This window comes from Colletotrichum godetiae (assembly GCF_030913485.1).
Source record: "Colletotrichum godetiae strain CBS 193.32 chromosome Unknown BDP55scaffold_35, whole genome shotgun sequence".
NCBI classification, from domain to species: Eukaryota; Fungi; Ascomycota; class Sordariomycetes; order Glomerellales; family Glomerellaceae; genus Colletotrichum; species Colletotrichum godetiae.
In genome coordinates, this window is record NW_026851283.1 from 282008 (window position 1) to 306729 (window position 24722).

Genomic DNA, 24722 nt, shown 5'->3' on the forward strand with positions numbered 1-24722 from the left:
TTGCGTGGCTTGAGTATTAGTCCCGAGACGTACCGAACGGACTGTGGTGTTGCGATGCATCGTTAGACTCACCAGGCCCAGTGCCCATGAACCAAGCCTTTTTGCACCGGAAAAAAGTGTGGATTGAGCGCTTCCGGTCATGATAAACAGAAATATATAACCTGATTAGCAAAAATGCAAAAGCTAACTTCGACGTTCAATGACAAGCAGATATCCTCACCACTAGACTATCGGGGATGGGTGGATGTTAACATCCAGTGATAGTTGGTTGAGAGACCGCCGCAGAAGTGATCCCATATACCTTTGCCAGAGACTAGTGCCCCATCGTCACGCCTTTTCGCGCCCATACCATTTGGATCTCGCAGAGGTCTGTCTATAAGATGAAAACGATTACCAATTCTGTCCTTTCAATAATTTAATTGATTAGGCATTCATCACCACGGGCGAATGGCTCGTTGCTTTGCAATAGGTCGTACTATCCTACCCTTAATACGCCGCCGAACCCTACCACATTCTATCCTATTCTACCTATTAACTACTAAATAGCGTCACTACTTCCATCACTACATCTGTCTCTAGTCTTTCTCTAACTTTGCTCTTTTTCGAGATTATTCATAGGCGAATATAAGGGAAACAAGATCGGATTATTATATCATTTGCTATTCCCTTTATTAAAGTACGTACCTTGTACTGACGCCATCTAGCAGGTGATGGGATAGGCTGCTCCCCTCAATCGCCCCTCCTAAAGCGACATCTCTCCTTCTCATGTGTATCTCGATACCACTTCGTCGTCAAGACCTTCGTACAAGATTCGTTCCTGCACGGATACCTCTGTCTCTTCTCGCGATTGAACGAGCACCCCTCGCGAAGGTGTTTGTTGCGGTTGCTGACGCTCGAGAACGTTTTCGTGCACTGCGGCGTCAGACACTGTAGCCTGTCGCCTCGGTTTCGGTGGTCGCGCGGCGTCGAGCGAGATGTCGACGAACCAGCAGCGCTTCCGATGCTGCTGTAGAGGGGGTGAGCGCGACTCAATTGAGGCACACGGGGTGGACTGCGGCTTACCTGATGCTCGAAGAAGATATGTTTCGCCGAAAGCCGAGTGTGCTGAGGGACGAGAAGCTGCTGGATGGGGTGATGCATGCATCTGATCCGGGCGCTGGTGATGTTACTGTGAATGGCGTGACATAAAGCTGGCCAGCAGCTTGGCTAAGTTGAACCGAGATGCCATGCATCACGAGATACTCTGCGATTAAAGCACAGCAACGAAAGAACCCAGGAAGGGTGGTAGTGAAAGTCTCGATGATCGCGTTCGCCGATCCAGAGTGCAAGCCTAGAGGAATGTTAGCGTGCGAGCCTCGAGCGAGGGCGGCGTTACACTTACCCAATATCAATGCGAGCACTATGGAGAAAGCCACAGAGAAGAGGAGTAGCATCGTGGTAGACGAGATATCGTCCTCCCAGCCTCCATCGAATGATGAAAAAGGGGCCGGCAGTCTGGAGGTAGGTTCTTCAAAGCGTTCCATATGAAGAAAGTCCGCCCATACGAGACCATCGCGTTGGGTCGATGAGCCGGCATAGGAGTTTGGCCCTGACTGTGATCGGCCTGGTATCGTCTGAGCCTGACTGCTTGTCACTCCTACATGGGTTTCTTGGTTCTCGAACGCTCTCTGTATAGCCACAAGCCTACTACCAGGGCTTGATTTTCGGGACGGGATGGACTCCTTGCGCTTCTCCAGTGAGATGAGATTTTGCGCCAGGTCTTGGAAATGCGGCTGGTGTTCTGGGTCAAATTGCAATGGCCCTTGATCTGACGGCGTGTATGCCCACATGCGAAATGCGAGGTCATCGAATAATAGGTGCGATGAGGCGGGTAGAACGGATCGCCACCGGTCGAGGTCATCAACAAACCTAAGTCAATGTTAGCGTTGGCCTGCCTAGATGAAGGACCACATCAGGGTGCCTCTTACAGCCCTTGATGAGCTGAGTTGCGAGGAAATGGCTTACTGTGAAGATAAAGTATCGTTACTTGACAGCAACGTTAGATACGTGGCATTGGCCACGAGCAGTGCGTCAAAAACCTCGACAAGCGACGATGGCGGGCTGTCCTGCATCAGACCACGGAACACACCGAGGCCACGATCCCACACTGTGTTGGGATGGGAATAGTCTCCAGATATATCGCGGAGTTCTTCATGTTCCGACAAGTCACAGGACTGATGAAGCTGAGAGCACAAGGTATGCATAGAAGAGACCAAGTCTTGTCCTAAGAGTCGCCGGCGGTATCGAGAGCATTTGCGCCGAACGCGTTCTCTAGGAGCGTCATCCGCTCGAGCATGTCGCCGGCTAGTAGGCGCGCTGGACTGGTTGGTATCGTGGCTGCTGGCTAGGTTCGGAACTGCGTCCGTATGGCTGCCGGTGCAGTCAAGGCCGGACGAGACCCGAGGTATCGGGGCGGTGGGGATTGGTTCCATGATACTCAGATCAGCGAAACAGTCGAACGTATCATCCGGAGCGTTCGAACTTGTCATATCCATGAGACCAAAGGAGAGCATGATTTCCATAATCTCCGTATTCTCATCCGAAACTGCTATCGCGACTGCCTCTCGCAGCCCCTCGGGTAAGGAGCCTTGTAGCAGCATCGTGCGAACAATCTCGGCCTGCCCCCAAAAGACCGCCGCAGAAAAGGGTGTCAAGACTAGCTGTTCTGTGCCACTACTCATCTCGTTGTCGGTGTAGACGCCCAGGAAATTTGCTCCTTGCTGCAAAAGACTTTCCACTTGCATGATGTGGCCAAGTCGTATCGCGACGTGGAGGGGATCGTTGGTAATGTCTCGTAGGAACGATCCGGACTGTCCTGTGGATTTGTCTCTTGTTCTCGACGCCAAGTCAAGAACATAACGATAGATGTCTAGTCGGCCTCTATCGAGCAACTCGAGGAGTAAGTCAGGATTTGTCTCCCACTCGACTTCACCGGTGCGGACAACGGGTTCGCACAGATCGTGCAAGGCAGTAAGGTCGCCAGTAAGAGCAAGCTGGGTGAACTTGGAAGCTAAGGCTTCGAGGAATACGTCGTCCAATACATCGGGCAGAAGACCTAGTGCAAAACAGGCGTCGAGGTCATCTAGACCGGCATCTACGCTCCGTTGGTGCATGTCGTGAAGCTGGCCGATAGACAGTATGCCATTCGATCGGTACACTTCAGTACCAATCCCGGCAAACAGGGCTCGGTCTAGCAGTAGGTCGCGGACGAGTAGACGAAGCTCGACCGTTGTTGGGTGTGATGGTGATATAGTCTCCAGGTGTTGTAAGTGGGACTTAAGGATTGAATAGTTTTTCAAAAGATCGGGTAGACCAAAAGGCGACGGCATAGCAATGGCAAGCGATTGCAAAAGCGTCAAGCTTTGATATTCGATCTCTATGCTTTTGGAAAGGCGGCTTTTTGAGATGGTAAAAGCCGGCTGAGATGCCGGAGAAGCATAGAGAGGCAGATAGACCCCCGAACCAGGCGAAACTGCTTGGAAGATCTCCCCGCTGTGAGGATGAAGTGGAAGTCAGCCTACCTGCTCTCGGGCGTGCGGAAGACGCACTCCAGATGAATAGTAGCAACAGTGCAGATGAAAATAGGACTTAGTGGTAGGCATCGTTGAACAGAATTTGGTTTTAGGAACTGATGAGAAGAGCAAAGGAAGCAATCCAATTTACAAATGGAACTTCATAATCCAGATCTTGAGACGAAAGCTCGGCGTACCTTTCGAATACTTCCGTGTAAGCGAAACAAGGTGCATCGTCGATGAAGTCATGGCTTATCGACGGCGCATTCGAGGCTAAACTGTTGTTGGGCCATGAGAGAGCGGCCGGGTGGGACTTGAGATTCTCATCAATGTCGGCGAGGCGGAGGTTCAGACCCAGAGATGACAGGGACGCCATCCTGACGGCCTAGGACAGCATTGGCGTCAGGCAGGGTAGGCAGAGGTTCAGGAATGGCGTTAAGCTTCTCACGCCAACTCAATGGGTGAGAAAATATCGCATATTACAACTCGTAGATATGAGGACTGAGATAAGACGTAAGAGTGTCCCGCCGTGAAGCTGGGAGATTTGGTGTTGATGAAGGGATGCCTGGAAGCGGCCCCGCGGTTGAGGCTGACATGGTGCTCCGGGGGGTGTGGTGGGTCCCTTGAATTTAGGAATCGGCGGCAGGTCACGCGCGGGGTGCCGCGGAGGTTGTAACTGGGCACAGGACGCTGATTTGGAGTTGCCGGTATGCGTCGGTATGCGCGTCGAGAAACGTGATGCCGTGCAGATACGCTGCTTCAGGGTGTCGATTGCCTCTCATTTGCTGGAAAGGTAGACTGGTGTTGACGACATTATCTAATGTGCCCTGTCTTGGCTGCCTCCATCGCGACATGTTGACGTTTCCGACACCGACGTTAGGAATTATTGCGCGCTACGATGCATAGCATGCGGCGATGATGCATTCTAGGCAGACTTCTGCGCTATCATGCATAGTGTACAACTCACGGGACGTGTTATTTGGCCAAACAGAAAGCCTGAAATGTTTAAACAGACAACGGCGCATCCAGTCTTGAAGACCTCAGATTATTAATGGAAAGCCAGAGAGCGAAGCTTCATCATTGATTCCACCGACTCGGGACGACGGCGAGGTGGAGACACCAGATCGAAACCCCAGTGCTTACCTAAGCCAGTCACGAAAAAGCTGACATAATCGAAGCACTTTGAGAGCAGACCCCTGTGGCTGATTTGAACTGCCTCTCATTGGCCAACGCCAGGTTAATTGAAAGGTCCCACGACGCGACTCGACGCGTCTCCCCGGCGCCAGAGTGCGCAGCAATATTCAACTTTCGTCTACCCTCAACACCAGGCCCACGCAAGACTTCCAAGAACACACATGCCCACATAACGACAAGATGTTGCGACACGACTTCAACCGGATCGACCCCAAGAGGCGCAATGTTGTCGACCATCGCAAGAAGCAGTTTGCTTCCCCTACCTACAAGGAACTTGAATACCCCCACAGACTCAGCTTTTACACCGACGCGCCAACGGCCGACATTACTCTCGAGCAGTTCGAACAATGGGCCATTGACCGGTTAAGGAGTGCGTCTATCTGTACTGCCTTTTTCTCTCACTACCACTAACAAGATCTTCAACTAGTTCTCGCCGAGTTGGAGGCATGCGCGTTTCGCAACAAATCGCCCCAAGAAGTCGCGAACCACATGAAGCCGCTCCTCGACAAGTACCTCCCGCTCGAATCCAACACCTCGCACTCGCCGAAACTCTTCGCTCAGCGACAAAAAGATCACTACAGCCACTTCATTCTCCGTCTAGCCTTTGCACGAACCGAAGACCTCCGCCGTCGCTTTACTCGCGTGGAGACGATGCTTTTCCGCTTGCGATTCAACAGCGACGACATGAGCGAGCGGGCAGCCTTTGTCGGTAGCCTAGATCTTGATTGGTGGGAAGCAGTGACGGATGACGAGAAGCGCGAGTACTCGTCCGAGCTGGCGGCCATGTCGCGCGGCTGGGGCAAGGGCAACTCTACAGAAGACGATACATGGTTCAAGGTTGACTGGGGCAGGGTGCCGGAACTCGTTGAGCAGCGTAAGGTGTTCTTGAAGGCAGGCAAGGCTTTCGTACCAGGGAGAGAACAGGCTAGCATGGTCAATGGAGAATTCGTCTCACGGTTGGAGAGACAATTAGAGGTAGGCTCTCAAGATGGCTACGTCTCATGATCAATACTGACGTTGAGCAGCTCACGGCACGCGCCCTCCCCCGACTCGATGAAGACGATCGTCTAACCCCGATCCTCGACCACCTCTCCAAGAACTTCATTACACCAGACAGCTCGTACAGCTCAAATACCGCCGCTCCGCCCGGCGCCGAGATCACCGCCCGCAACATCGACAACCTCTCACAACACTTCCCCGCCTGCATGTCGCACCTCCACCGCTCATTGCGCCGAGACGCTCACCTCAAGCATTTTGGCCGCCTGCAATACTCTCTTTTCCTCAAGGGCATCGGCCTGAACCTCGAAGAGTGCCTCGTCTTCTGGAGGCAGAGCTTCCGCAACATCACAGACGACACATTCAACAAGGAGTATCGTTACAACGTGCGCCACGTGTACGGCGACGTCGGCGGCGACTCGAACCGTCGCGGAGGTGGCTACAGCCCGTTCAGCTGTCAGAAGATCTTGACCGAGCACCCGCCCGGCTCGGGCGAGGCCCACGGCTGCCCCTACCGTCACTTCAACTTGGAGAACCTGACGACTCTGATGCAAGGCATGGGTGTGAACGACCGAGCCACATTGCAGGGCGTAAAGGAGGATAAGGAGAAACAAAAGTTCCATATGGCGTGTAATCGGTACGTTCCCCAGCTCCGTTTCATCCCACTACCGTTTTTGGCGACCATTGACTAACATCCCTCCACAGCGTGTTCGAGCACTTGCACAAGCAGGAGCTCCAAAAGGCAAAGGACGAGGGCGTGTTCACGTCTGCACAACTCGAGACAATTGTCCATCCCAACGAGTACTTTAAGCGCAGCTACCTCCTCAAGAACCTCGACAAGGCGACAGATGTCAAGATGGAGGGGTGAGCGTAGCCTGTGGCCTCGCAGTAGGAATAAACACTTGTGACTCGCGACAGAATCGCTCACGGCCAGCCACGGCCAGTGGTTTGAGAGTGCTCTCGAGGGACTTGGCTCAAGCAAGCGCATAGCTAAGCTTTTCTGCCACAAGGCTTGTGTTGATAAGCTCGCCGACGGAACATACCTGGGGGAGGGGCGGGAAGCGGCTGCCTGACTAACGAAGCGTGTGGCTTGATGAAAGAGACGGGTTCTACGGCGGTCTGGACCTTTTCGCCAGCAGAGCAGCAGAAAGCTGGAGGAACGCGGAGAGACGGCGTTGGATAACGGCAGCAAATGTCTCGCGAAATTACCATATGGCGATAAATCGGCGTTTACTTTTATTCTAATTTTATTGATGAAGGATTGCTTGGGCAGGGTTGCGAACGCACGGGCGGGAGGGAAATTTGAGGTTGTGGTTTAGGTTCGTTTCTTGCGGAAAGTGTAGTTCGACGACAGCAAGAAGAAAAAAAGCCATCCGAAGTATTCCTTGTTCTGAGTGAAAGGCTTGACATTTCCCACGTGTCTTGTGTCTCGTTTCATAGTTTGGATAGACGTGAAGCAGAAAGGAAAGAAAGCCCCCCCAAAGGTAGCCAATGTTTCCGCCTTGATCGGAACCGGACACTGTCGAGACTTTTGAAGGAAGCTCCGTCGGGAACACCCATCGGTCTCGTTCCCGTTCCCTCGTTGGGACCAAGCTCCATTTCTTGGCTTTCTCCCTTTCCCCCCATAAAGGGACAATCCTTTCTCTGTCCTCAGCTCACTCGGTGCCACGACGGGAGTTGGGTTTCACGATCATGATCGGACTATACTAAACTGGCGGACCATACCGTGATGGATTGGCTGGGGTGAGAACGGCAGAGAATGACTAGAAAACGGACCGTTGGTGTTTGGGTTCTGCCTTTCAACTCTCTTGAAAATGGACAAAGAAAAGGTTCTGGACCTCGGCGTCGGATTGTGACAGAGAGAGACATACGGAGACCACACCTAGGTCTAGAATCCTGGCCGGCTCCGCGCAGGTTCCCCTTCTACGCTACCTAAACCAGCACTTTGCCTGTCGACCTGCACAGCTGCTTGGGAGGGAGCCAGGGAGAGGAAACAAGCCTTTTGCTGCGGGTTGCGAGTTTAATTGGAATAGGCTTCCTGAAGCTGGGTTAGGGTAAGCGTTGAGAAAGGGGGCGTGCGTGCGGTCTGCTGTCTGCCTGTCCGTCCGTCAGTCTGTCGTAAAGTGCCACCTAATGGAAGCCCCGGATCCCACGGCAACTCGGGCATCACAAGATGCGGACTCGCTCGAGAACCCGTGGCGTCTTGTGACAGATTTATGGTTTCTTTTGCATACGCAGTAGGAGATGTTCGATTGCGCCGAGGGAAGGGGATCACGAATCTCGATGAAGGCTAAGAGGAGTGTCAAAAGGCGCGGCCCGGGTGCTAACATTCTTCTTCGCACATGCGGCAGCGCGCTTGCAGGTCTTACAGTCCGATGTGGACATTTCTCAATTTCCTTCTCGTTGTTCGGAGGCTTCAGGGAGGTGTTTGCGATGATTGTCTCTTGTTTGCGATGGCTGTCTACTAGAACGAGACGTGTGATCACCCGCTTGGACTCTGCTGCCCTTGCCTCGGATCTCCGTCTGGTCAATTGAAAATCGCGAGGCCTCCTCCCTGTAAGTCGGCAAGAAATGAGAGATCTGGTGAGCTCCGGGGGATGAGACCAGACTCGGAGTCCGAGCTGGAGCTGGGCGATAGGGCTGCCACGGCCGACGGGTGGTGACATTCTGTCTGGAGACCATTTGATGAGAATTAGACACCTACGGATACCCTAGGCCATGCTTGACTCTCGGTGACATTCCACTGTAAGTGTCTGGTTACTTGGTGCGACCCCAGACACAAGTCCAACGCAGCATCACAGCATTAAAACAAACTTTCTGCTTTGCATGTGGACCGGTCCAGAACGCCGGCCTGGGCCTCTGGCCCTGGTCTGGGCCGTGGAGCGGTCTAGACCACCAGTCTCTCTGAGAGTCTCCCCCCTCGATCCTCGTCAAACACCCCGGGCTGGCGAACCGTTACACGGGGACAGGAGCTTGTCTGGGGGATGAGCTTGGTTGCTGGCTTTCCTGCCAGGGCTGTTACCTCGCTCCTCCGGGGTCCGCAACGTGAAGAACGCGCTCGGAAACCGGTTACTGATGCATCTTCTGCCTGTCGAGCCAAGGGGCCCCGGGCCTGGAGTGAAAAGCCGGGTTTTGACGGCGAGGGTGAGCATGATGCTCCAGAGAGGTTCATCCGCCCCCCTCTGAAGCCGAAAAGATTCCAGACTCCTCATGTTCGCGATGCCGAGGAGGGGGTCTCGAATCCAAGGTCGGGCTCATCTTTTTTTCTTCTGATCTTCTTTGCCGATTTTCCACCATAACCTCGACGTGGAAATCGAGCTGAAGCGTGCATTAGCGAATCGCAGTTGAGGCCTGCCTGCCTGTCAGCAGACAGAAAAGAAACAGCCCGAAGGCGGCTCTGCTCTCTTGCTGCTCTGTGCCAACGACGACAGGTATTGAGGAGTGGGAAATGCGTCGACCTAGATCTAGACCTGGTGGTGTATATCTAGAAGCTATTCACGATGTCGGGGGGGACGTGTGTTCTTGACGGTGGTGCACTATTTCGTATGCAATAACCCACAACACGCCTGTTCCCCATCCACCATCGTGGGGTGCAGACCAAAAGCATCGTGGCCTTGGTTTCTTTCCCCCCTCTACGGAAATTCGTACCAATCTTTTTCGGACTCCGTTTTCTTGGGACCCTATCTTACCTTGGATGGGACTAGGGCGTGTGCTTTCTAAAGTGCGCCGCGGTGCCGCAACACAAAAAAAAGGGCTGGACTGCATGCACCAGAGCGAAATCAGAAACCAGCACCAGCACAAAAAAACCAGGGAAAACGGAGACCCCCTCCTCGAATTGGGGGAACGGTTCAACTCATGCACAATGAGGTCAGTCGTTCCCTCTCAGTCTCACCCCCCATGGCCAGATCCGTCTCGACCTCTCTCTCACTCACCTCACCCACCCGTCTCCCGGACATGGGGCCATGGAGAGAGGGGCCGTAACGTACGTCGTACCCCCTTCCGGTCGGTCTGGTCTGGCCCTTTTCTTTCCTCCTCGCTGAACCAACTTATTCAGCTTCCGAGGTTGACGTTTGACGGTCGATCAAAACGCTAAAGGGGCTGTACACTATGTAATGGCAAGCTGCGTACAGTAGTCTCGGACGATGAGATGAGGGTATCTGCTCACCACAACCCGGATTTCTTCCCCAGATGGGCTGTACCACACCACGTATGATGACCCCGGAAAAAGAATCAAGGATCTAAGAAAAGCATCAGGGTCCCCTCCCTTCTACATTTTCAAGACGTCTAGACCCCTTGTTTCTCCGGGCGACGATGTAGGGGAGATGGGGGAGTGTAGTGTACTGCGTGCCGATAATCCGTACCATCTCGAGATGCGAGACCATCCTGTTCTGAGCAAAACTACGCGATGCGAAAATGCACACCCCCGCCCACTTCACATAACTCGTTATGCCATCAAGTATATCCTGTGTCGTAAGACCCTTTGGGCCCCGCCGACTCTTCAAACCCCGAATTGCACCAACCTATCCTATCCTACTGTGCCCACGAGCGAAAACGATTGCAAAAGACTAGTGCATCACGGCCTGGACTAAACGGGCGCACAGAAGAAGATGTCTTGGAACAGCAACGCCATTTGCCTATGACGCCAGACCGGGACACCGGGTGACGAAATCCCGCGTTTGTTTGGTGTGTTAGTGTCTCTCCCGTCTCTCTCCGCCAATACCCCCAAGTTTATTTGGTGGTTCCGCACCCTTGTCCTTTCGGATTGGGGCACGTCAGCGTGCCGGTTGGTTGGTTTGGCACTTCGGAAAGGTGGGAGAGAGAGACACAGGAAGTACAGGGATATGGATTCGAGGTTGGGCGTACGCAGCAGTGTAAGAAGCAGAAACAGTTTTGAGAAGTTGGGAATAGTTGCATCTCGCTGGAAGAAAAGATCATCGCACAAACATTTGAACGCACTGCGTAAGTTGTCTCACCCATCTTCTCTGCCATGGCGATATTCAGCGCGGGGTTATGCCCAAGAATGAGTAAGGCATCACGGCTCATTCTTAGGCCTTGGGCTTTTCTTGGGCAAACGTCCACGGCATGGGCTTGCTTGGTAAAAGATGCAATGCAAGATCGACTCTCGAAAAGCAGCCCTCTGAGCCCTTGACAAATCCGTTGCCGTGAACCCGACTGAGTGGGTTGACCTGTCGTCGGGCACGACGCTTGCGCGGCGGCGCCTCCCTAGACACGCACGACTTGCACTTAGTCCCCAGCCCACGCGGCCGATTGAGTGTCCAAAGAGTCGAAACGTCACTCTCCAAGAGAGACACCCGACACCAAAACGTGAAGCTATTCGCGTCGCGAGGTCACCATCTTAGCTCTCCCGTCTCACCCGTCTCATCCGTACTGGCTCGACCACCATGCTGGGTCACGTAGGCACGCTTTGCAAACACCAGAACGCAACTAAACCCCTCGGCCGTCGTCATACGGTGGTCCCCCTGACGCTGTTAGCCGCGAACCCAAGGGTCCTTTTTCCACCCCTACCTGCTCCGTAAAGCACCAGCATTGACGATGACATGAACAAACGGCGTCACGGGATTCCTGAACCTCACGTCCAAAGTCCGGGCTGCGACGCCGAGGCACCGGGTGGCCGAGGCTGTTCCAGATCGGCGGACTACCTAAGCTACATAGCATTAGGTGTGAGGGTTTCGGGGAGCCAAGTGGAGTTAGGAATGCGATCGCGAACACGATGATGTGAATGCCGAGAAAAAAGGATCATGCCACGGACTCGGCCGGCGGTTCTCTCTCGTCGGCGACGGATCGATTGCCGCGTTCGGCAAGTTTAGTCATCACGCCCTGTTGAGAGGCTTTACTCACCTCAGCGAACCTAAGCCATAAGCCTCGGAGTCTCGGAGTTTTCTTGGCAATCGCTTGTACAGACAGCTACTGATACGTGCAATGAACCATACGCCTTGGCTCGAATCCCTGATGATGCTCCAGAAGCCAGCCATCTACTGTGTAGACTGATAAGAAGCGGTCGGGGACAGACCGAGAGAACGGTAGGACCACACTCTAATTCACCGGATGAAAGACGTCTCTTGGCGAGAAGGTGAAGGATGCCATCACCGTTTCTGCGCTTGGGTTTGCGTGATATGGACACCAGCGGATGAGAACCCCGGAGCCGATTATCCCCGTTCCGCGCTATCTTTTTCCCAGGCTACGGATGGACTTGACATCATTCTTGCGGCGTACCTACGAGATGCCCCGCCCGCCGCGCCTAGACTCTAGATCTATGGTGCACCAACGAGACAGAACTGCAACACCTCGTCGTACCGATGATGGGGTGTGTTTTTTCTTTTCTTCCCGTCTTGGTGCACTGTGAATATGGGCTTGGCCAAGGCGTGATTCCACATGGTAAGCAATTGGCATTCGCAAGCGCAGGCGTAGCCAAACATGACAAGACCCCCCTGAAGCGAAGCAGCAAATAAGGAGGGAGAATAAGGATTCCAAGAAATGCACGAGAAAAGTCAAACATCAGGGCAGAACCACGATTCTAGGTAGTATACCATGCATTCCCATGATTCGAGATCTAGTATTTACACCATGATGACATGCTCTCCCCCACTCCCACGACCCATTTCGTTATCATCCGGGCACGGCACGACTTCCCCGTGAACGGTAGCCGATCCCCCCGCCGGTGGGATCAATGATCTGACGGGGGACCACTGGCTACCGTATCCGATGCTATCTGCCGGGGAACGGCAACGGACACGGGGGAAGGAACGGCGAAGCGGTGCCGTGATCTTGACTCGTGCGAGATTTGCAAGACGGTGGGTGCGCGACATTCTGACACTGACAGTGCCGATGGTCCGTGGAGTAAAGACCTTGAAGAATTGCGTGGACAGGTGGAAACCGTGATGTTTTAATTGCGGCAAGTGGAGTCTTTGTGTGGTTCCGAATAGCATCATCGCGGCCAAGGAAAAAAAAAATGCAGACGCACGACTTATCTCCACGACTGAGCAGAAAAACCGTGCCACACCAGCACTGTTCTCTTTGAATCTTACTTTCTTCTCGCTTAATGATTTTGTTGAAACAGGACGTATCCATCATGATCCATCCATCAACCCATCAACCCACACGTCAAAGAGTCGAAAGCCCGCATTCCAACCCCACAATCGACGAGATTGCAGTTCAACGTCTTCTTGAAATCCTGGAGAAAACATCTTACGATGGAAGATGCATGGCCCCAACATCAGACCACCGAGGCACCCGGAGCGGCAGGCACGAGCTGTCAAACGCTGCACGTATGCGGCGCACATTGGAGTTTTCTGGAGATGCTTGGTCTATTCCGTCATGTCCGCTCCGTGGCAGCCGGAGCCGCGGGTTCTCGCGAAGTCGTCTAGGTGCCCTAGACCACTCATGAAGCGGCTCTCCGGGTGTAAAAGACGACCCGTCGGTGATGGTGTTGGTAACGATGATGTATTACATCGGACGATTAAATCGTTTCGAGCACATCGTACCAGAAATCCGGAAACGGAACAGATGGTAAGATGAAGATTCCCTTGCTATCTGCCCAGATGGATGCACAGATACAGATGTGTAGATGCGCAGATGCAAAGCCAAGGAATTATGACATGAAGTTGGAAGCCGTTGTCCGAATTGAGAGGGGCTGCCGTTACGGCTGAATTACGGTTGATAGCATGATATCGAAAACGTGTACGGAGTAGATTCAAAATGTTTCGATTCTCATTATTGCATCTTTTCCCATCTTGAACGGTGTAATGGGTCAATTGAGCCCGTTATTTCGCACAATAAACGGATTAAACTGGCCTGAGCTCCGTCATTGATGCCGTTCATGATATTCTGCTCGTCAGGCTCAAACGTCACACATGAGAGGGGTGTGCAAGGAACGTCAGAGAGGGGCGTGTGAACGTATCCAGTCCCCGTTTTAGCCGCGGGACTTGCGGGACAGAGACGGAGGCTGGTTGGTCAATGGCTGGCAAACTTGGGACGGTTGTCCGAGCCGAATGGTGACAGATTGACTGGCTGACAGCTTGCTTCCCTTCCTGTTACTTTCCGTAGGATGCAATGACGACGACGACGACGACGACGACGACGACGACGACAGCTGGGCCGTATGAGCCGTATGGGATCACTTTTTGCATTGCATTTTGTAGCCAAGGTAGATGCAGAGAGCCCCAACGGACATATCCTCTGCAAGCCACCGTGACAGATGCAAAGCTACGGTGGCTTCCGTCCGGGGGTTCCGTTCTACCTTCACCCGCACCGTTCTTCCGGCCCCCTTCTCCCTGCCGTAAATCTTCCGTCTCAAGGCCACGTCCGAAGCCACGCACAAAAAGGGAACGGCGCAGCACGGCACACGCGAGACCCGGATCTACACTTATGCACCCAGGGGGGGGGTTTGCCCTTGGTGGTGTTTGTTTGGCAGGACACTGCAGGACTTACCGGAACAGCCTCGATTACCTATATGCAGGCTCTTGCGGGAAAAGACGCAGAGAAAAAAGAAAAGAAAAGCCCGCAGTAGTTTGTTTCTTCACACAGCCTCAATGTCTCCCCGCCCAACTGTACGAATACTCCGTACGAATAGCCCTGCGTGTCTTGGACTTTACGTCCAACTCAAAAGAGACGTGGAAAGAGTCGGAGCCCGGGGTGTGGGCATGGGTGGTCTTACCGGCCTCACTTTTGACATGCAGAAGAACCCAATTGTCTCACGCAAGAAAGAAACTCTTACCCAACAAGCTCACAATCGGGCTAGCACCATAGACTGGCCCTAGAGAAGGGCATCACCGCCCTCTGCGGCTTGAGATGCCCCTGTGATACTCGATAACCGCAAACAAGCTCTTTACCGAGCATTTACCCTCGTGCATGCAATCCTCCAATTCAAGCTCAAATGTCCGCAAAAGAGTGCTCAAAAAGTCTCGTTGAGAACAGGGCTGGTACCGTATTCCGTAGGAGAAGCTATCGGTATCTCAGCTGCTCAGCACCCCCGACTCAGCTGTGGTCTATCAAACCAATTTTCTCCACATGATCCGAACACGCCCGTAATCCGTGCTTTTGTGATGATCATTTCCCTCCTCTGCCAGAGTTTGAACGTTATCTTTGGAAATCTCACCCCCAAGGCCCCAAACATTGATCAGGGGGGTTATTCTGTGCAGACCGTCGCCAGCTTGGCACATATTACAACCTCCAAGGTGAGGAAAGAAGATGGGGCGCAGAAGGGAACGTGAGAAGTGAGGCTCCGGCAAGTCGGAACGAATTCAATCTGCACGCCTTGCGAAGCTTCCAAGCAACCCCGTATGGTCCCCTTGGGGATGCACCAAAATTAGCAACACCAAATGCAAGCCATCGTGTGATATCCATACAAAGCTCCTCACACAGCAACCAACAATCCATCCATTTTGGCTTGCTTCGCTGCAGCACAGGCCAGGACCCCGAATAAATCTCGTAAGCTGGGGCCTGCCAGGCTTCGCTCTCTTAGTGTCGATCATTTGTGCCCATTTATCTCAAACCAGCACAGGATCCCCGTCTCCAGAATTTAGAGCCGAGTCAAGAAACTCTACTCTATTACCACTCTCAATGTGGGTGATGGTCGCATTCTATCTTGGGTGTGCTTTTGTCGTATCATGCCCGCGCAGGTACGACTCGCCGAACCGTGCTTTTCGAGCCCTTTCTCATTTCCAAATGTCACTCAACCCCACATCACCGCTCTGTCAGCCCCGATTTCCAATGACACCTTTTTGCCTTGCATTATGAACCGTTGTATCCGTACGGAACTACGGATAATAAGCTGTAACAGTCCCTTGCGCAGCCTTTCCCCGCCTACAAGATTGAAGAGAGCCCTATCTGCAAAGGAACCACGTTGATCGAGGCGGACGGGAGGGGATTTGGGATATGGTGATATTCGTCGTGCGAAACATCACCCCCATATTCTTGATCGACGGAACGTTCTCCTTCTGCCAACTTTCAAGTAATTAGTTCCAGTGATGAGGCCTCTCTCTTTTCAAAAGTTGCCCTCATTTCGTCCGTTTGCGGACTTTCATTTGGCGAACAAAGTAGAAACCCATCTCCATGCTCCCACTTCGCGCGCAACCCTACTCCATGTCAAGCTGAGAAGCGTCCCTACAGTCCCAGAGCTAAAGGCAACCTTATGAGACGGTGATAATCACACCTTACGGAGCTGACCGTCCTGCCATGACCATCATACATGGAGGTCGGTGGTAGGAGCGTCCATTTTTTCCCCACGAAAGCTGCAACCAAGACCCCTTCTTCGGTACTATAGCCGCATACACGTCGTTATGATAAGAGGCTCTCCTTTATCATAGCCGGCGTCTGTTAAGGACCCAGGCGGTTGAGACGAGCGAGAGATACCGCGCTCGCGCGGCTGAAGCTCAAGGGGAGAGGGGGGAGCCACCATCCTGACGCCGGAATTTCGCGAGACGGGCGTGAATGATCTACCCAATGCCAATGCCACGATACAACACCGTGGTAAATCCCCAAAGTCTGAGCTCCCGTGAACAGGACTATCAAACACCCAGCTCTGAATTCCTCGTGAACCTGTCTCGTCGGAGTGCGTCGCAGCTCCCAACCCATGCCCGACATCCGCAGTTCATCCACCAATTATTTTTTTTCACACCTTTTCCAAGCTCCATCCCGGCGCAAAGCACACCCGAAAAGAAGAGGAAAGGCCAGCCCTGCGCTGCGTGGTAGATCTCTCGTGTCATGTCCCAACTGTGATTATCGTCGCCTTTGTGCCGTGTTCCCTGGCCACCCATCCCCTCCCTTTCGCGCCAGCGCCAGCGCGGTTTCTGATACATTTTTACATCCTAAGCGAGGCCGACCTTGATGTCACGGACATGCGCGAGGCCACTCAAGAGAGAGAGAGAGAGGGGCTGAGATGGTTATGATCTGCGTCTGCGCTCATGCGTACGCAGTATGCGAGCGCGGCTGCCACGGCTCCAACAGTTCGAACTTGTCTCGTACCTCTCTATTCGTACATGCTGCAGAAAAAAGTTGATGATTGATGGGTTTTTGGTGTTTCTTGCCTGTCATCCGGTCTCATGCAGAAGGTGGGTGGTGGTCTTTGCAGTTTTTCACAGCCACATTCAACTCTACTGTCCCCCATGCTTATGTAGGTAAGTCTGAAGTGGTGGTAAGCAACATCAACACCCTAAGCAGAATGAACCGTTTGCCGTAACGGGATACCCTCCTGCATCAGTGCACACCATCTTCAGACCCCCGAAAGGCCGTCCCTTCCCAAAGAAGACTCGCAAGGTTCCCGATTCGATGATAATCAGGGACCGAAAATTCTAGAGTCGTCAACTTCCTGTTTTCCGTGCAGATGTGCAGATCGCTTCCCCCCTTCAAGGTGTTGATTCATGAACCAGATACCCAGAGTAGTGGTCGCAAAAGCCGCACACACACGCCAACACGAACCGGACGGTAGGGACCGGACGCGGCTGCACTTCGCCTCTATCCCCCACTCCCCCAGATGCAAGATGCGGGCAATATTTAGAAACACAGACACTACAGAGACTGGAAGGCGGGCCTTGGGGCCTTGAGGTGCAAGTTTTCGTTGTAACGTAACGTGACAGTGAGCTGGAATATTGAATGGCATCGACAGCACAATTGCATCATCGGGGATACGGTTACGCTGTCTTACCAAGACATGCAATGAGACTCACCTTCGCAGGGTGATGCTCCGTTTGACACATTTGCAAAGTAGACACACACGCAACACAGAGCGACAATGATTAGCGAAATGAACTGTTGAGACGGGTGGCCGCGGGTGGTTGATGGCCCGCGGAAGCGAGAGACAAGAACTCCAATCCTCAGACAGGAATCCGAGACCTAGCCAAGAGAAAGACACGGATCTCACGAAACAATTCGTCTCAACTTTTTGTAGTGTCTCTGCCATGCCCCGTCTCCCCATCTGCCTCTGTCTCTCCGTCGCGGGTCAACAATCTCTCCTTGGATCCGGACTCGACTCCGATCGCTGACACTTGACACAGGGCTGTCAGTCAACCCTTCAAGCCCGCTGCCCATCAAGCGCGTGTTTCAGAGGAGACAGAGAGAGGGAGAAATGCTGAATACGGCCGGCAGGCTTCACCCTGATGCTAACTTTTTCTCGCTCATTCTCTACCCTTTTTGCTTTCTTTGGGCCGTTCACCCGTGGAACCGACGAAATGTTGTGGAAAAGCGTAACTTTACGCTTTTTTCCGTAGTTCGCCAAGCTTTTTCGTAAAGCCCTTTCTCCCTCGCAGACTCTCGCATGGACTGATTCCAAAGAGTCCGTCCCACGGGAATGTTCATTCTAAAAGGGACCGCGCCCCGATTTCGTATCGGCCGGCCGGCGGGCAGGCGGGCAGTTCGGTCTCTTCCGCTAGACGCTTGGAAGCCTTGAGGCTTCATAAGTTCCGTTCAACACGGGGCGGGCGAGTTCCGCCAAGATTGCGAGGTTAATCGCGAGAGAGATTAGCAGACTATGGAGTACGCAGTACACTGATCCCGGTCCCCATCAACAACAACAAATCGCCGGAACTTTTCCGATTCTGTTGTTTTTGTTGTGGCATAATCGGGCCAAGGGTCCAGTGCATTAAATCAAAGCATGTCAGAGATTTTGGAGGCTCGGGAATAACAAATCTCAACAGTTAAAGGCCTTATCTCGCCCTGAGATACGGATTTACTTACCATGTTGATTAGACAATGATTATTCACAACGATGAAAATGAGGACCAAGTGTTTGTGAATTGCTTCATTTGATGTTCTTGATTTGTTTCATAAGATTTCTTGTAAAAGAGTCTGGTATCCGCCTGATAGAAATGCAAATCCGTTTTTCTTTTCGCCAAATGATGCTCCAAGGGTATTGTAGTATCCTGTACAGTTTCCTCCTCAATACTTTTTCGTAACAATTCCGCTAGTGATGCTATCCCAATTCCGCGCCATTCCCTAATCACAAAAGCCCACACGCCCAAGCCCCGCAAGGACAGACTGCAGGAAGAAAAAAAAGAAGCGAAGAAAAAAAATAGTAGCAAACAAAATATTGACTTGCTCCCATGCGCGACGACGTCAGAGGCGCCCATCAAGCAGGGACGGAGTCGACTGCGGAGAAGAGTAGTCGTGATTGGGCGGGATGGAAAGTGCGCCATCTCGGTAGCGCAGATTTCGTGTCGTCAAAGGGAAAATGCCCCTCACGAGGACCCCTATGATTCTCCAATGACGTCCGCACCGTCGACTCGTGTTCCCCCTCCTCTGTGGAATGGATTGGTTTGTATGTTCCCCAAACCTCGCAAAGCGCGCTAAGCTGTTGGTTGCATCTGCAGTCGCGGATGGCAGCAACCAAAAACTCTTTTCCAGGGTTTCGGGGTAGAACCATCATCATGCGCGATGATGTCTTTTCCCTTCCCCTTTCCCCCTTTGAAGAGAGAAGGGACCCTGGAGGAGAAACGGTTGATACACCAAGCGCCGGCAATTGAACCAGCGGAGCGAAGCCGAGGGATCGAGGGAGAGAGAAAGCCGTGGCCTTTTCTCACTCTTGCCTTTCGGACCCACATGTCCCTTCCTCGTATACGAGACGAGACGAAAGAGGAGTCCGTGCGGGACATTTTTCGCTCTCAGGCACCGAAAAATAGAGAAGGAAGACATGCCTTCCCGAGGAGATGAAAAGCGGGAGCCGAGGCAGGCGCAGCGGACTGTGCGCTGGCGTTGGGCGAGTGGCCGCAAACAGCGCACAAGAAAGGTACATGAAACTGTTGCCTGTTCGCGCAGCGTTGCCGGGTCTTCTTTTTTTTCCGTGGGTGGATTGTGGGGTCCATGCTCCAATAGCCGGTTGCGGAACTGCCAAGGCCTCAGTGTCAGCCAATCCCGCGCCCCGAAGGGTGGGAGAGTGGAGACATGGGGCTTTGTGCAGCCAATGGGAGAGACCGGGCTGTGAGATGACTAATCCTGAGGCCTTTTGCGGGAAGAAAAGGTGCAGGTGCAACCCATGTGGTCGGAAGAACTGTAGAAGAAAGCCAAGCCAAGACGCGTTGCGTGGAAGAAAGGCGTTCGAAGAAGTTCATGACCGGACTCAGCCACTGGTCGGGCGAGTAGGTATCCATAAACATTGTAGCTGTCATTCGGATCAGATCATGTCAGATCCGGTGGATGATTGACGACTGTTGAGATGTGGGGCAAGTTCCCGGAAGACCCCGTCGGCGCCGACTCGGCTTTGACGACTGCTCCAACTGTGGAAAAATGATGGTGAACGACACACGGCTGAGGAGTGCATGTGCTTGTGCCGTGTTGACATCTTTCTGACGTTGCGTAGCATTGGGTAATGCTGCCGTTGCAGTGTGCCGCCGTTCATGTCCATTGGAGAGCCCGTGTGGGTTGTTTCAACCTCGACGGGGTGACCATGCGACTATGTGGAAGCGAAGTCGAGAAGAATCCAAAGAAGGATCCACTTTTACCGAATTGCACAATGCGTGTGTTTGGCGGCCTTCTTTGCAGTACAATTCTTCTGATTCATCGAGGCGATGTTGATGAATGAGATGATTGCGAAGGAGTGATCCAAGAGACAGCCCGGCTTTGCTGCAGATAACCGCCGTGCAGTGATCGACAGCCCGGGCGCCGTAGATCAGGACGTGGACGGGGAGGAGGACCAAGACGGCCCCGCCGAAAAAGAGTAGAAGAGAAGCAAAAAAAAGTGTTCAGACCGCGGAGTGTATTGAGAAACTCAGACGCAGTTTGAAGAATCGTCGACCTGTGTTGCTGATCCTTGGATCCTTTGGTGGAGGAGGAATGAGGTCTCACTCTCAGGGAGACATGGTCAGACATGACTGTGTCCGTTGATCCCTGGGCGGCTGGAGTAAGATGCTGGTCGTGAACCGAGCAGAGCTGTGCTCGTGCTATGGTGCCTCGCGTGAAGGCGTCCTTCGCATGGTGTGCCTCTGTCACCTCGATGAGGTTGGCCATCGTCGGCTGTTGGAATTGTGTCCATGGAGAGTTGCAAGCTTAGTAGCTGCAGTTGGTTGGAATAAGAAGATGTGCCGGTCCGTCGTATGCTGATCCGTCACCCCAAGTACATCCCGAATGGTGCCCCCGTGGGCCACTCATTTGTAACCGACCATCTTGGCGCAGCGTTCACAGTAGTAGAGGTTGTGAGCGATGCGGACCATTCCTGTTGAGCTGGAGTCGTCGGTAGAGGTAGCCTCGACGGACCTCGCGCAGCGCAGGCAGCGAAGGACCTCGACGGAGGCAACGGGCCTGGAGATGGAATCCATGCTGTGTCTGTAGGATGAGGATGCTGAGGACAGGTCGGAGTCGGAGGATGACGAGGAGCTGTAGTGGATCTTGGAGGGGCGCGAGCTCGAAGGCATGGTGGTGATGTTGGTATTACTGTTCTGTGGTATCGTAGTAGTAGTTGTTGCTGGTCCTGGACTGATAGCGGTGATGTTGATTGTCTTTGGTATATCCAAGTCGTTGTAGGTTGAGGTTGGAGTTGTATTGCAAGTGCAAGAGTTGGTAGGGAGAGTGAGGTCTTGAGATATGGGCGTGGGAAGGCTTGATGATATATAATGAAGAGTAACTGTGGGAGGACGAGCAGTGCGGTGTCCAAGGGGGGTGTGGGCGGCAGGGGTGAGGGGTTAGGAAAAGAAATAAGGAGGGTAAAAGCGAACACCAGGGTGTAATCTGTGAGTCTGGCAGGGGGTGTGTGAAGGCCCCGGGAGAGGGGTGTACGAGAGCTTGTGAGTGTGTGTGGGATCGACGGAGAACGGATGGTGATGGCAGGCCCAGCGTAAATAATGCAAGCTTGGAAATGTGCAAGGCGCGACGGCCTATGGAACTGTCGGCAACAAGCCCAGAGACGGCCAACGGTCGCTCAGTCACACTCCGTTGTCCGACAGAGCCGGGCTTGTGCAGTTTGTGCTTGGAGCAGTGGGTGGTGGGTGATGCGGCCCAGCAGGACAAGGATGTGTGGTGTCCTTCTCGCTCGCTCTCCCAAGAAGTCAGAAGGGCAGGGGGAACTGGTCGTTCGAGGAGAGAGAAGGGGGGGCGTGCAACGTCAGGCACAAGACAAGACTGCTGAGGGTGAAGCCAAGCCCCAGCCAAGCCGAGGGTGAGAGACTGTGAGAGAGGGAAGCGAAGGAGAACGGAGAGAGAGTTGAGAGAGGGCGTGACGGTGTTCTGACAGGTGGGCGCGAGGTGATGTGGGTGGACCGTCAAAGTGACGGTTCGGAGACTGACGAGACGGTCGATGCCGATTTGGAGACGGCGTGGTGATTACGGAGGGTGTGAGTCCCGTAAAAGGCCTTCGTCAGCGTTTGCTTGGTCGAAGAAGACTAGGGGTGTAGAGTTAGTTCCATTCGTTACGGATACGGAAGATGCATATGCAATAATGAAGCAGAAGGAGAGTCTTACAGAAATATTCGTTCCAACGGGGCGCCGTCCGATGGAGGAGGGGCGTGTGCAGCTGAACGGCAAACGCAAACTGGAGTGCTGGCCAGGGTCGTCGTTCGATTGGGCAGATATCGAGACGCGTTGGCTGCAATATCTGAGTCGTAATAGCTTCCCGTCTCTTCCTTTGGGCAGTGCTGAGGCCGAAATGCGCGGTTTGTATTCGACAAGCCTAGGGTAATGTGACTCTTTTCTCGCCCTTTGAGGCCTGCCTGGATGGGATGTATTGGTGGTTTGAGGCCTGCTCGCTTCGCACAGCGTAAGCGCCGGTACTGAACCCTCGGGGATTTTTTGGGCGGTGTTGGTTGAATGTGGGTTTTACGATGACCTGTCAATTTGTTCCTTTTTGTTGATCAGGTAACAATAGGACAACACAGTCGGGACCGGGCGGTATGACTCTTCCAGCCGGTGGATAGAGTTTTAATGGAAATGAACAACGAACCAGTCGAAGGTAAAAGTCTGCATCAAAGACCTTTTTGTGAAAGGGAAGAATAGAGCAAGTGTTTGTTTACCGGTGAAGACAAACATTCAAGGGGTTGCGTCTGCCTTCGCGGCACGGAGATGATGGGGACGCCGGCACTTTTAACACACATCTCGCATGGGTGATAAAGATGGAGCATGAAATTCAGGGTCCAAACCAAAGGAGAATTAAAAACAGAAAAAAGTGATTGATCAAACTTCTAGACCTCCTCTGCTCCATCGTTTCCCGAATGCGCCCTCCCTGAGTGCAACTATTTTCCCATGTTGCGTTGCGCATATCTGGGTCTCGCGTTGGCATGTTTGTGCTTGATCGAAAGAAAGATGAATATCCTACCATTGACGATGCTATTACCCGGGGATCCCTAACTGCCCCTCTCCTTCCTATGCCTCTAAGGCGATACCAGACAGGGCAGGTCATCAGTCCGAGACGCTGGTAAAGAGGTGGCTTTGATTGCGCATCTCGATTACAGGACGGGTTGTGGAGGGAGGGTGTGGCGGAGAAGGGACAAGAAACGGCGGGGGAAGCTATGAACCCGTAGCGTCGAATTGGGGAACGTGGTGTGTGTGTGTGTGTGTGTGTGTGTGTGTGGCCGTTCGTCCTTTGGCTTTTTCCAAGAGGCTGATCCTGACTGTTTGATGGGCGGTCATGAATATGAAGCCGGCTGTATTACGTGGAAATGTAGGCGTCTCATAGGGCGGCCGCGCGGAGCTCGTCGATTCTGCGCGATGGGGTGGGCGATACACACAAACACGCGCATACGGGCACACACTGCCATACTTCCTACCTACACTTTGACGGACTTGGCTTGAAGCACGGGAGGTGGAGGTTGTGAATGGTGGGGGAGAAGGAATAGGAGTTTTTGCTGGAGATTTGGCAAAAGTAGCGCAAGGTTCCATGTTTCGAGATGCCGCCCGTCCAGCCCATGGAGATTCTCAATGTCCTTGAGGGGCGTCTTGATGGAAATTTCCGAGCCACCGATGAATACCACCCATCATCAGGCCACCTCAATGTTCAATGGCCGTTTTCAACATAACTTCAGCTGTGCTGTCCCAGCTGAATATCAGGGGACCTACGATGAAAAGAGCCAAGTCCCAACGACGGGGGCCACCCCGGATCGACAAAACGGAGCCCCGAACCGTGGAGCGGCGTTGGAACACTACCGTCTCGTTCCTTCTGGAGCCTTCAACAATCCTTTGATCAGAAAATAATCCGCAGTTCGTTGCTGACGGGCAGCGGGAAATCCCTCCTCGGTTTGAGATTGATAATTCGCTCGTGGCAGCCGTCGTACTAATGCTGCATGATCCTCACGGGAAGCCGTTGTATTTCTCCTCTCTCTCTTCTCTCCCTTGCGTATGTAATTTACGCCATCTCTGCCGTTTCTAACTAAGTGGAGAAAAGGGACTTCTTCAAGGCTCCTCCATCTCACAACGACACGCCATGGCGCACGGTTTGATGCGTTGCCTTTGCGCCTCTTTTTTTCGTGCTTGGCTTGGCCCTGGTGATAAGATAGGCATGGCATGCTTGCTCTGCTGAGAGCGAGCCCGTCGAAAGCGAAGACAGAGGACAGAAGAGGCATCCACTTGGCGGGAACCTCCTCAAACTTAGAGGGGCCTTGGGACGGACGGAGGGCCCGAACCATGCGATTCCGCGTAAGAAACTGCATGTTGTCGCAAACAAAAGCCCAGCAGAGCGCCCTTTATTCGCTTTACCCCAAGAGTCCTTAAGGCGGCCCTTGCGGCCCTCTCACTCTTAGCTGGTGATCATTATCAGCTGGGTCTATCCCTCCCGAAAAAAATGGCTTTCCGGACATGGCGCTGCCTCTTTTTTTTTGCTGCGGTCCAAAGCAAAAGAGAGGCACACAAAAGTTAGTTAGAGCTGCGGTTACTCTCTCTCTCTCTCTCTCTCTCTCTCTCTTCTCGCATGTGCACTCTCTATCCTCTCTACCTTGCGGCTTCGGATTCATGCTCAACTCCTCCATCCTTGTCAGCCTACAAAGTACCTTACCTCGTGCGCCCCCCTCTTCCCGAAGGCTGTGTATCCGTATGTCAAAAAAGTGTCAGCCT

At 53.1% G+C, this 24722-nt stretch overlaps 5 protein-coding genes across 5 annotated transcripts; 1 reads left to right on the forward strand and 4 right to left on the reverse strand.

The window, feature by feature from the left end:
• Nucleotides 1-401: 401 nt before the first annotated feature.
• BDP55DRAFT_717798 (uncharacterized protein) lies at nt 402-3927 on the reverse strand (the record flags this gene model as incomplete). Its single annotated transcript, XM_060578384.1, has 6 exons — nt 402-1006; nt 1063-1330; nt 1382-1908; nt 2005-3531; nt 3561-3667; nt 3703-3927. The coding sequence occupies 6 exons, from the start codon at nt 3925-3927 to the stop codon at nt 730-732; spliced, it is 2931 nt and encodes a 976-aa protein (XP_060426853.1). The 3' UTR covers nt 402-729.
• A 998-nt stretch (nt 3928-4925) lies between these two features.
• BDP55DRAFT_557711 (eukaryotic and archaeal DNA primase) lies at nt 4926-6609 on the forward strand (the record flags this gene model as incomplete). Its single annotated transcript, XM_060569724.1, has 4 exons — nt 4926-5115; nt 5173-5720; nt 5771-6378; nt 6447-6609. The coding sequence occupies 4 exons, from the start codon at nt 4926-4928 to the stop codon at nt 6607-6609; spliced, it is 1509 nt and encodes a 502-aa protein (XP_060426854.1).
• A 1240-nt stretch (nt 6610-7849) lies between these two features.
• Nucleotides 7850-8407, reverse strand: BDP55DRAFT_634608 (uncharacterized protein; the record flags this gene model as incomplete). Its single annotated transcript, XM_060572684.1, has 1 exon — nt 7850-8407. The coding sequence occupies one exon, from the start codon at nt 8405-8407 to the stop codon at nt 7850-7852; it is 558 nt and encodes a 185-aa protein (XP_060426855.1).
• Nucleotides 8408-19551: 11144 nt separating this feature from the next.
• BDP55DRAFT_671972 (uncharacterized protein) lies at nt 19552-19949 on the reverse strand (the record flags this gene model as incomplete). The annotated part of the gene is made up of 1 exon (XM_060575494.1): nt 19552-19949. A coding segment is annotated over exon 1 (167 nt), but the record flags the coding sequence as incomplete, so codon positions are not given.
• An 884-nt stretch (nt 19950-20833) lies between these two features.
• BDP55DRAFT_695855 (uncharacterized protein) lies at nt 20834-21100 on the reverse strand (the record flags this gene model as incomplete). The annotated part of the gene is made up of 1 exon (XM_060577519.1): nt 20834-21100. The coding sequence occupies one exon, from the start codon at nt 21098-21100 to the stop codon at nt 20834-20836; it is 267 nt and encodes an 88-aa protein (XP_060426857.1).
• Nucleotides 21101-24722: the final 3622 nt, after the last annotated feature.